Below are 12,668 nucleotides of genomic sequence, written 5' to 3' on the forward strand. Positions count from 1 at the left end.
TTCTGGTACTTACTTACACTGGGAACTTGAGAATGATCGATTACTCAGCACATTAAATAAGCTGTGCAAAGACAACAAACTATGTCAGACCACACAGACCAACTGGCCTGGCCTGGAAAAACTCAGAGCGCCATGAGATGGCCAACACTGCAAAGCAAAGCAAAACAAAGGAGTAGCTTTTGACATTAAAACTGCACACAAAAACTAACTCTACATTGAAATATACAGTTTATTTTCTCAAAGTCAAGCAATACCATTTGTCAGTAGGTACATGTTAAGTGTCAGGCAGGAAAACTGTACATTTTCACTCTGGGCTGCAGGATCCAAACGGCTGGAAAAGCGTTGTGGAGATCTTTCACTATACAAAGAGATCTAGAATTGAGAACAACAAAGGATGAAGAAACAGCCATCCCCAGGATGCCAAAGGCAAAACATTAGCACCAGATTTTTTTCAAAAAGCAACAGTACAGCTATTTACAGATTTACATATAACATTGGGAGGCCACCATCTTCACGTTTCCAGGGTGAATGATTTTCAACAGTTTTGAAAAAGGAAAGGAGATAATAGTGTCTACGCAACTGGTCTGTGAAAAGGATAATAGATATAGCTTTCACAATATTGCTACCTTTTATCAGAGATCTAAATCAAAGTACTGTATACAAACACATTGTAATTATATTATTATTCACATTTCACATACACATTTCAGAGTAACCACAATATGTAAAATTATTAAAATGCCACAGATAAAACAATGCACACTTTTCTCCAAGCTAAAAGACAAGCATAATTTATGTTTAGTTTTGGGTTTGTTATGGTTAAGGGATAAGTTTAAGGACAAAGGGACCACTTGTCCTAGGAACATAGCAGCAAATAACTGTGAGATGCCAGAGGACTACATTTCTGAACTAGGAGGGAAAAACTAAGGTCAGCTGTAGCTCTTGCAAAATGGTAGCTCCATTTGACCTCAACTGATGCACATCAACATCATTTCAATTAAAATTTGGTCCAGGTATACAAAGTAGTGCACGATAAGGGTGTGTGTGGGGGCAACAGTCCTTTTAATGTTTGCATCTGTCTGTAAAGGAACAGCTTCCAGAGGATTTTTGTTCCCCAGTTTCCCAACTCGCAAGGAATTCACTGATCAGCGCCTCTCCAGTTCCTTCCCGCAAAAGAGAGGATTTGCAGAAGAAGGACAGAAACACTCTTGTGGATGCTGCCATACTGCAGGAGTAGTGGGAAGAATTCTTTGCTCTCTTTTCAACAACTGACTATTTGTATTTTCAACCTGCTTAGCTACAGACTGGCATTCACATCAGCCCTGAAAATGGCTTCTGCTTGGGGAACCTATTTGTCTGAGGAGAGATAAACGTTTTCCATACTATAATGGAAATGGCATATACACAAAGTCTTCCAAGACTTTCTTTGCCTGCAAAACTTTATCTTAACATAGAACTTGACACTTAAGACACTACAGAATTTCACTGTAGGTATCTAAGCAAGTCAGCATAACCCATTACTGCGCTGAAAACATGAGTTAGTACCTCTTTTTAGAGCTACTGGAAATTATCTAAGTCAATGGCAGTATAAGGAGAATACAAGCAGTGTTCTGGTACTGTGAACTAATAATATCCTCTCCTTTATCACTGCTCAATGGAAAAAACAAGCAAGCAGCCCCACTTATGTTCACAGTTACAAAGCAGAGTTGCTCCAAGTAATGCACAGTACTTACATGGCAGAATTGTTTATATTACATTTGGTAGTTTGAGAAGAGGAATGAACAGCATTATGTAGGTCAACTTCAGTAGAACTTAACTGGCTATATAAAACCATCACAATGTTGGGCAACCAGAAGAAAAACAGAAGCAGTGTCCTTAACCTACATTTATTTCAATGAAGTAGTGGGTTTGGGACAAGAAGAATAAAAACATGCATAAAAAAGCACAAAAAAAGCAAACAAGCCTTCTAAATAATTTATATGAAAAATGTTTTGAATAAAATCAGCACAGTACTTCCAGCCCATTTCTTAAATCAAGTACAACTTGGTAAAGAAAATCACTTGCATTGCCTTAAGAGGGTGTACAAATATGCTTGCAAAATAATTTAAAAAAAATCTTCAGCAAGGTAGGCATTAGGTGATTTGCAAGCTGGTTAAGAAGCATTTAACTGAGACTAATGTTAAAGTTGTTTTCTGCAAGGGGAAAGTGCCATCCTATATACAATATTACAAAAAAAGTGTCTGATGCCACAGGATCAGAGTGACACTGCATTTCAGCAATCTGAATATATTAGCTATAAGATGCACGCTTCCCCTATTTAATGTGTCTTTAAAAAAACATAAAAACCCACTAAATTTGGAGCTTCTAAATGTGTGTGCATTCATGAATTGCTGTGGGGTTTCCCAGCAGACTGTGCGGCATCTGAACATAAAGGAAGTATACAACCTATCCTAAAAACCATTGTTTGCATGCACAACTGCCACAGACTTTGAACATACTGAGCAGAAAGGTTAAGAGTCTGTCCTCTTCTGTGGAGCTTTCTGGAAGTTAAGCAATGAGGAACAGATGCAGAGTCCAGCAATAAAAATGTGTTCTAAAAACTTAAATACATCATTCCAAAAAAAATGAAAGAGAGCATTATTGCTGTTGTGAGAGCTATTTTTCTCTTGTGCACTTGTTTCTCTACCAGACACTCAGGCAAGCCAATATACTCATTTGTATACTTGGAAACTCCTCTATCCCTTTCTTCTTTCCCATTTTTCCCATTTTAGTTGGACTCAGTGCCCTTATTTTAGCCGCTCAGGTTGGAGGCTGTCAGTCAGACACTTCAGCTGCTCCTCCCCCAGCTTGATCTTGTCCTCAAGCTCTCGCTGCTCAATGATGAGGCCCGACTTCATTTTCACAAAGTGCTCGTAGTCTGCTAAGTTCTCCTCGCTCAAGTAGTTCGCCAAAATGTCGAAGACAATGCGCTCTCGACGATCCAGGTTTTCCTTCAGTTCCTTTGCATCGTCATGTTGCTGGGTCAGCAGCTTTTGCTTATCTACCAATGTCCGCTTAGGAGAGAAGAAAAACAGTTATAAATTCACTGGGTACACTAGGATGGGACGACAGCTTCACTGTTTAAATCTCAAGTCTGTTTCATCTGCAGAGACCTTCCTGAATATTTAGAAAGGTGGAAAAAGAATGCTCCTTAAAATTTAGACTAATAAAATGGATTAGCAAACTGATAAAAAATATGCACCATTACTTTCTAGTGGCCTCAAAAGCATTACTTCAAAGACTCCTTTACTATTTAATAGTCCTAAATAGCCGTATACAATACAGTTGCCTTTGAAAAACAGTTCTTCAAATTGAGACTTTGCTCAGCAATGTCTTACATCTTTCATACACAGCACTGGCACAGCTGTGGTTACAGAAACCAGAAACAGACCAATTAATGGAGCAATTTGTTCTTACACAGCTCCTGACACTGTGTATTTACCAATTCTGCTACATCTACAAGCCTTCCCTATGAGATGTGAAGTCCTGTAGTCTTCAGACATGAACAAGAGTCAAAGCTGAGGCAAGACAACAGAAGGGCAAAAGGGAAGCAAAACCAAAAAAGCAGTATGTTCCAAAAAGGGCTGTAAACTTTCTGCTTTGTGCCTTCACAAGAGACAAAATAGGAAAAAGGGAGGTTGAATGGAGGAACACACAAAGGAAGAGGACAGCAGAGGAGAGCAGCTGTATTCCTCTCCCCCAGCATCACCTGTCCACACAGCTGACAGCCCCACCTGAATCATGGGGCTACACTCCTTTGGCAGTACACAGAGACAAACAGGAGCATCATCAATCCAACCTATTGCACATGTCTGCCTACAAGTGATTGTCTTTTTCCAGTGACACAGTATGGCTGGCTTACTCTGACATCAAGAATTCTGTACAGATGTCTGAACTTAATTAAAAAGTACCCGTAAGAGGTACCAATCCATAACTTCTAGCCTTGCTTCAGAGACGAATTTTCTTTGAGACGCTGTCTTCAAATAAACCCCAGTCTGTTCTAATAAATGTGCCCATCTTTTTAATTTGCATCTTCTTTTAAATCACAAATGCTATTTAATAAGCCTGAAGGATTTACAGAGAAGTGTTTTTGTAGAGTATAAAACAGTCTTTTCAAGATGGATGATGAGACAAAGGGGACTACAGACCAGTGAGCTTTAATAAACCTACCTGTCAGAGTTGTACATGCATCCTGTGCTGACTCTCTTTCTACAGACAGCCCAAAGCTCAAGAGTGAAATGTTTTCAGATTTGTACTCTCAATGTACTTGAAATACACAGCCTAGATTAACTCAGGAGTCAAGACAGCTATGAAAGACAAGTCACAGAAATCACATACTATTAGAAAAACAGTTTAATCTTCCTTTGAACTTATGCCAGGGGAAAAAAAAAATCCCACTGCAAGTTGCAAGCAGAATTATCTACTGCAAAGAGATGGAACTAACAATTCTCCTGAACTCACAACAACAACTAGGAGAAAGCCCCAGACTCAGGAGTGTGGCTAGACTGCTCCCAGGGCAGCCTTGCAGGTGTGTGTATGCTGAGCAGCAAGCAGAACTAGCCAGAATTTGATGAACCCAAGAGGACATGGCCACAAAGGGCAAGCAATGAGAAGACACTGGCCTTGCTGTGTAAGAGGAAGGTGGCTGGTAGCCCTTCAGGTGAAGGCCCTTTCAAAGCTGAACTTGAAATATCTGATACTGTTCCCTGTGGCAAAAGAAGACCTATAGCAGAGCATCTGATAGTCAAAATATTAACTCAGCAGTCATTATTTGAATGCTTATATTTAGAAAGTCTGGTAAACTGTTGCAAGTTCCTAGAAAGTGGAAAGCTATCAGAGCAATGTCTATTGCACAACATCAGCATGGGAAAAAAAAAAAAATGGTGATCACTGGGAATATGCTCCCCAATAACGGAAGTAAAATCCCGTTTTGTTTCTATGGTACATTAGTGGTTCACCACATGTTATCACTTGACCTACAAAATACTAAAGGACAACAAAAAAAGCCATAAGCACCAGTCTAAATTCAACACTTCTAGATAGATTTCATAGAATCGTTTGGGTTGGAAAGCACCTTAAAGATCATATAGTTCCAACCCCCCTCTCACCAGACCAGGTTGCTCAAAGTCCAATCCAAGCTGATCTTGAATATTTCCAGGAAGGAGGGTGACACTGATCATGCCATAATCAAACCTCTCCTGATGGGAGAGAGTTTTTAAAGTCCTTGCTAGGAGTTCCAGAGACAAATGGGACTCTCAGCCTTCACTGCTTCTTGATTGTTGTTTATTACGTCTTATCAGAGAAACAGAGTCACTAGAGTGATCCAGACATAGCACAGAGCAGAGAATTCAGGAGAAAGCCGAATTATCAAGATTACACAACCTTTTTAAAGGTAAATTAACCAATGGTTACTAAAACATACATTATTTTTACTTTTCTACCAATTATTTAGTAACACAGCCAGGAACTGCGGAATTCTTTGTCCAATCATCCCAAACTACTTTTACTGCAGAATATGGAGTAGTAGTAGAAGAAGGTTTGGAGAACAACAACAATCCTCCATTCTGATGTTTTTTGCTTTTATCTATTTACTACATTAACCAACCCAAAATCTCTAAATTTTTCACCCTGTGACAATCTTACATAGTAGTCTATCACCTAATTTACACTAGTGTAGTTTCTAGTTCTTCTCTAAGAGTAGGCAGTTTTTTCCAAGGATGGAGGTCAAAACAGTGTTGTTCAGGGGGGTAAAATTCCTCAAAACAGGCAGAGAAACACTCTTTGCACTCTGGGTTCCCACAGAGGGCAAGTTTACAACCTCTCTGGGCAACCTGTTCCAGTGCCTCACCACCCTCAGGGAAGAATTTCTTCCTAGTATCTTATCTAAACCTGTCCTCCTTCACCTGAAGGCCATTCCCTCTTGTTCTATCACTACATGCCCTTGTAAAAACTCCCTCTCCAGCCCTCTTGTAAGCCCCCTTTAGTTACTGGCAGGCTGCTGTAAGAGCTCCCTGGTACTCTCTTCTCCAGGCTGAGTAGCCCCAACTCTCTGCCTGTCTTCATAGGAGCCATGCTCAGGCCTCTGATCAACTGAGTGGCCTTACTCTGGAAGTGTTCCAACAGGTCCATGTCCTTCTTGTGTTTTGTCCCCCAGAGCTGGATGCATCACTGCTGGTGGGGTCTCCCAAAAGCAGAGGGGCAGAATCCCCTCCCTTGACCTGCTGGCCACGCGGCTTTTGATGCAGCCCAGGACACGTTTGGCTCTCTGGGCTCCAAGTCCACATTCCTCAGTCATGTTGAGCTTTTCATCCACCAACACCCCCAAGTCTTTCCCTCCAGGGCTTGTCTCAGTCCTGATGGATCTCTCCTGATGTTACTATGGCAAGACTGGTGTCAGTGCATGTGAAGATGAATGGGGATTAGAATATGTTAGGGATTTGGATTTCTGTCAGTATAAATTTGACATCAAAGCACACAGAATTTCTGACTGTCCTTACTACACCACCTCTGCACCATCTTCCTTTTCCACACCCAGCCAGCAAGCTATTTCTATCACAGCTCTCAAGCTGTGTTTCCTATGTGCACACATCATCTGGTAGTTCCTTTCCCATTAGGCAACTGCAAACCACACTTAGAAAAAATCTAATGAGGGATTAAATTTCTCTTAGAGGCTTTGATCTGCCCTTTAATAAGCTGTCAAATACTTTCCTTTCCCCCTCAGAGAGAGGTCTGAACAGCCATTAATCAAGTATGTTAGGGCCAAACAGCAAAAGCACAGCTTCAGATCAGTCCCAGCACTTACTGGTTCTTGTGTGTGAAACAGTGCAACATGCTGAAGAAACAACATGAAGCCACAGCCCATGGAAAAAATTCTGTTACAACACTTAGGTGGACTGCTGGCATTTCAGTTCACAGCTACAAGCCAAAAATCCTACTTCACATTCATTTAACCGTAGAAGTTAAACTCACTTAATACACACCCCCCCCCCCCTCCACACTCTCTATTTATTTTAGCCTAAGTTCACACATACCTACATCTCTACTTTGGTGCATATCTGCATTGCTATGTATCTCCTTTCCAGGTAAGGCCTGATGGGATTTGAAGTTAAACAAATTTCTGCAAGCAGGTTAAGAGCACCTTGAATGCTCCTGCTCCTGAAATGTTCACTTCTGCTGGGAGTCCTCCACATCACTACCAGGCTATTCTGCTTGGGTAAAACATGTTTTCTACTGAAAAATTCTTTTTGCAATGCTTCCCCTTGTCCCCCCCACCCCTTTCTTTTAAAGGCTTGTCCTTCTGTTGTTTCTTGCTCTTGTTCCTCGCTAGGCATTGTGGAAGGAAGCTGTAGTAGATGAGAAGCATTTTCTTTCTAACAACCTTATAGATTTGCATCAAGATCCTTGTTGAGTATAAAGAAGTCTGCAAGTTTTCTGATTACAGCATGAACACTCCTTTTCCCATCTTTAATTGTTACAATATTTTTGTTTGCCTCCTTTTTATGCTCTTTTCAGTAGAGTCCCTCTTTCTTTATACTTTTGCCAAGAAGCCTGTTTTCCAGTATGTTGCACCCCAAACCCACTTTTTCTCAGCAAGCCACTTGTAGTTCCAGTACTCCAAGAAAAGAAGGCAAGGAGAAACGTTTTAAGAAATCTTAAAAAAACAGCCTTATGAGATGTATCCACTCACTCTCCCTCATGTTAAGCACTGCAATTCAGATAAACAAAACCAAGCAAAAACCCCCCCAGGAGCTTCCCTAAATGTAGGGGTATTATTGTTGGCCCTTCTCACCCGTTCTTCTGGAGAGGTGTTGTCATCCAGGTTGTTGAGGGCATTTTCCACCCGGGCCAGACGGCCGGACAGGGACAGCAGGAGGTTGACCACTTTGTCAAGGTCGCCAATAAACATCTTGAATTTGTCAAACTCATTTGGTTTGCAGACTTCTTTCACAATGGCCTCCACCTCCTCCCCCAGGATATTGTTTGCTTGGATATCTTCCAGAAGCGTCTCCCGTGCTTCTCTCAGCACCTGCAGCTTCCTACTAATGCTGTCAATAAGTTCTTGCTGCGTAAAATGAAGGAGATAAGAATTTATTAGCACTAATGCATTTTTTCCCTACTTCTGAAAGTCATGTCAGCTAGCACTTTAATACATTTCAAACTTCCATGAGGCTTTGACAATGAGTGTATTACAAATAAATACATGTCTGTGTCTAAAGTCAATACCTCTGCATTCAAAGGTTCAGGACATAGCTGTACGATGCTCAGCTTGAGACCTGTGTTAAAGCAAATTACCTTTGGGGAGAAAGATGAAGGCTTTTCACTGCACGAACAAGCATTCCTGCTTCTTCTTTGAGCAGCTTCAAAGCCTGCTGTGAGCAGCACAAAGTACAGCACATGCCTGTCTCTCTAAATACCAGGTCCATGACACCTTGCTGAAGAGCTGCACTTAGGAAGATACACAGTACCAGAAAAACAATCCTGTATTTTCCACATGATGCAGTTAAAACTAGGGCACTGTCAAGCTTTCTTTTCCTTTCTGCATGATATTAGCATTCCTCCAATAGCAGTCCTTCCACGCTCAGAAAATCTTCGCATTAACAGTGCCTTATAACATTTCTGTAGGGTAGTCATAATCCCTATGGCACAGAGCAGGGAATAAAATCTACTGTACTGTACAAAGCAGCTCTGTGCAAAGTGGCTCTGCCAAAGGACCAAAGAAGCATGTCACTGTCTCAGGCCAGATGAATACACAACCTCACTTAAGTTTGGGGGGCTTCTGTACTGTAGCCCCCACTGCCTGAGGTGCACATGCACTGCCTTAGAAAAGCATGTCAGGTGCAGAACCAACAGAAACCAGACCAAGGATCCAGATCTCCTTTGATCACCTGTGGTCCCTCTGTGCTACTCCCCTGCATTTGGGCAAGAGGTCTTGTTTCTTACATGCCCATAAACTTTCACTGGTGCACAAGGGGTGGAAGTTAGTTCAGCTAGTTGTCAACTCTGAGATGAATCACACCCTAAAAATGCCTCATTCATTTAAATGTAGATGCATTCAGCTAATATTTAGCATTCAGCTAATTTCAGGTAAGAAAAATTTCCAAAGCATTCTCTAAACACACACCTCAGTGCAAATTCTGAATGAAAACTACATCCTTTAAAATAATCATTCTTTGACAGTGCCCCTAGCTTTTTTTTTTTTTTTAATTACTCATGACATTCTTTAGGAACTCTGCTTTCTAAATGCAAATCTGATTACAAGCCTTCATGATTTACTGAGAAACATACTGATAGCAGCTGCTACTCAGAGAGGCCACTGAACAGTCATTGCCAATTTATTTTGGGAACAAAAACCAATACAAAACAAAGTCTGCCATCTTAACAGAAAGCAGCTACACCCTGAAAATGTAACAGCCTTTTTGAAAGTAGAAATTCAACCCATGGATTATCCATACTGGTTTTTTCCTTTTTGATTTAATGTACTCAGTCCAGGTTAATCTGGATCCGGGTTATCTGTTAGCCTGGGTGCCCAAAAGATTAAGGTAGTAAGCAGTTCTACAGATGCCTGCTTTACTGACTGATTAATCTGCAGGATTTGACTTTTTCCCCCTTCTCTCAATGCAAATGCAGTTTGATTTGGATTATGTAGGTCACAGTGCTATGCTCCCATTTCCCTCAGATGACATGCACTATGCTGCTGTTTCATCATTCAGAACACAGCAGGATACTGTGGTGCTCTATGTTATTATATCAAGTTTTTTCACTTCTGCATCTGTGCTGCAACTTTCTTTAATTAAAAAAAAGCCACATGGCTGCTCAGCATTTACTGATCTGGTCTGCCAGTCCAGATCAGTCCTCCCCGTTTCTTTCTTCAAAAAAAGAAAGAAGCCATTTTCCCAGTAACATCCTCATCCTGTTTAATAACATCCCAAGCATCTGAAGCTAACCCCTAAAGCAACAATTTTTCAGGTGAGAAGGCCATAAATACTCTCTAAGACTGTCATATCTTTTAGGAATTGGATTATGATCACTGATTGCTTCCTACCCAGATGAAGCAGCCTCTGCATGCAACAACCGTGAACTCACTACATGCTTTTGCAGAAAACCTGTATTATGTTCAATATCTACTGAGCCAGAAGAGCTGTCTACATCTTGAGACTGCCAGATGAATAATTTATAGCTGCAAATTCTGTACCAGTACGCAAAAAACCAATAAAGTCATTCTTGCTGATCTGACTAGCAACACAAAGTGGCTCAGCAGAGCACTGCTCAGGTGGCTCACTGCTTGGCATGCTTTTAGGTAAATTATACTCTGCTTTCAGCTCACCACCCCACTCCTAAGGAATTCAAGCCTCAAATTAGAAAAAAACTGGCACACACGAATTATTTTTACATTCTTCAGGAGTTGCTGAAATTTTCCCAAAGGCAAAGGTGAAACTTCCTACACAGCCACACATGGATTTTCCTTGCTACAAAAGACACTTTCATAGCATCTTCAACATCTAATCAGTATTTCATAATTGTGGTAAACCTACGTTAAACTCAGTACATAGGACACACACATTCCATTCCTGCTAGCTGGGAATACAGGGATTTGCCCCCCCCCAAAAAAAATTAACAACCCTAAATGAAATTCCTATACTTATTAAAAAAAAAAAAAAAAGAAAAAAAAAAAAAGGCAGCACCACACATTTCTGGTTTACAGAGCAGAGAATGACAAATACAGCAGTTATTCCACAGTGGACTGCAATTAAGAAATCTCATAACAGAACTACCAGTTTCCAGGAATTAAGAAACAGGTTCTGGGCATATGGCCCCTCTAAAATTAGTGAAGTCAGAAAGTGTGCCATTAAAATGTTCAGGTCTGTAACAATCCCCTATTAAACTGTTGCCAAATATGAGAAGCTGGGCCAAGCTGTATCTTCTGTCCATTTAATAAAGATGCCTTGACCCACTTACAATGAGTTTTATATGTTTTCTGACAAGATCCATGATGAAAGCTCATTGAACTGAGTGCTCCATCCTACCCCATGTGAAAGAGCAGAGAGAGAAGCAAGCAGCATGGTGTGTGTGCTACAACATGTACACTTAGAGAAGAAGATGGGAGGGGTTCTGCTAAAAGCTCTTCGTGAAAACCTTTCCATCTCATATGATTAGTGGTATATACTAAAGCTGGGGGGATGGATGGAGAAGTATGAAAAGGGTGAACATGATTTTCCTGTTAAGAAATCAACAGAATTTGGTGTTCTTGCTTATAAAAGTTTTAGTATTTAGTTTGTTGGGCAAACAAAGGTTTAATTTTACCTCCCTCCTACTCTGTAATTAATGAGAATGAAACTAAATCTAGCAAAAATCATGAACGTGACAGTCATGTGTGGCACCAGATAAAACCAAATTATTTAAAATGAAGTGAAATCCTTAATTTGTCTAAGTAGTACAGCTGTTGGATTCAGCAGCTGTCTAGCAAGAGGGTGAGGGAAGGTCTCCTGCTGCAGCCACACCATGCCCCTGGCAGTGCACAGCACACTGAACCATGCGATGCAGAGGCAGCAGAGGGAGGCTGAAACAACACAGAGGTAACAGAAAACACAACAGCCCCCTCAAATGCAGGGCCAGCCACGCATGCACTGAACCAGAGGTGGAAATCTCTCATTCTTAGCAACTAAATGTATTGTTAATAATTCAAAGTCATTTCTTTCGGACTGGATTATCAAGTACACCCTGGCAGCTGATTTCTAAGCAGAGAGCTGACTTGGACAGAAAAGGTTTGCGCACCACTGCATTACTGGCTTAGGTAAACAGAGCTAAACTACATCACTTTACTTGATCAAACAGAAATTTCCTGCAGCTTATGTGTACTGAGAACAAGGATTAAAATATTTTATGCCAAATCACTAATGAGATGAATGCAATGATTTTACTGTAGGACAACACTTTCTCCATCCACACAAATGTCAGATCATCATTGTAGTATCTAGGGAATTATGGTGACCTTTGATCAGAAATAAAACACCAAAGGATGGGGATGAATAAGAAGACTGCTTCCCTCCCTTGTGATGAGTAACTTCTACTGAACGCACCAAGCTAATTAGTTATGTCCCACAATCATTATTAATTTGGGAGGCAGGAGAAATAGTTTGCTGTTCATGAAAACAACAGGGGAGGAAAATAAAAAAGAAAGAAGAAGGTATTTGTATGTTCCTTCTCTCTCAAGACAAACCTAAATTCTGGACGTAAATTTCAAAAATTTGGAACAACTAAAACCACCACCAGCTTCAGTGGGATACATGAGAACTGCTGTTTCTTTGTACGGAGTGAGAAATATAGAAGAACTTCAAATGGAAAATGGTATTCTAAAATAACCTCCCCAAAACTACTCCCCTTGAGACTTTCCAAAACGTGCAACAAGTTTCAAGAAGCACCTAATATCAAGTTCCTAAATTCACAGGTGTACACTTAACTCATCCCCAAAAACAAACAAAAAAACCCCCCAGAACCGAAAGAGGCTGATTTTTCCAACTGATCCTGTACATCTAGAAGGCCTTTTATTGAGGGGTGTTTAGTCAAACAAATTCACAGTTAATGTAATGAACACAACTCAGAGCCTCCCATTACACTTTTAGAAATGTCTT

General features: G+C 40.7%; 1 protein-coding gene across 5 annotated transcripts in view; it reads right to left on the minus strand.

The window, feature by feature from the left end:
* Positions 1 to 211: 211 nt before the first annotated feature.
* SHROOM2 (shroom family member 2) overlaps positions 212 to 12,668 on the minus strand; it is a 119,247-nt gene continuing 106,790 nt past the window's right edge. For all 5 annotated transcript variants that reach the window (XM_069003831.1, XM_069003819.1, XM_069003822.1 and 2 more), the window contains 2 exons: positions 7,829 to 8,101; positions 212 to 3,053 (listed from right to left, as the gene is read on the minus strand). In XM_069003831.1, the coding sequence (XP_068859932.1) occupies positions 2,787 to 3,053; positions 7,829 to 8,101 (540 nt within the window). In that variant the 3' untranslated portion in view covers positions 212 to 2,786. The remainder of the gene's footprint in view (positions 3,054 to 7,828; positions 8,102 to 12,668) is intronic.

The sequence above is a fragment of the Aphelocoma coerulescens genome, chromosome 1, assembly GCF_041296385.1.
Source record: "Aphelocoma coerulescens isolate FSJ_1873_10779 chromosome 1, UR_Acoe_1.0, whole genome shotgun sequence".
NCBI classification, from domain to species: domain Eukaryota; kingdom Metazoa; phylum Chordata; class Aves; order Passeriformes; family Corvidae; genus Aphelocoma; species Aphelocoma coerulescens.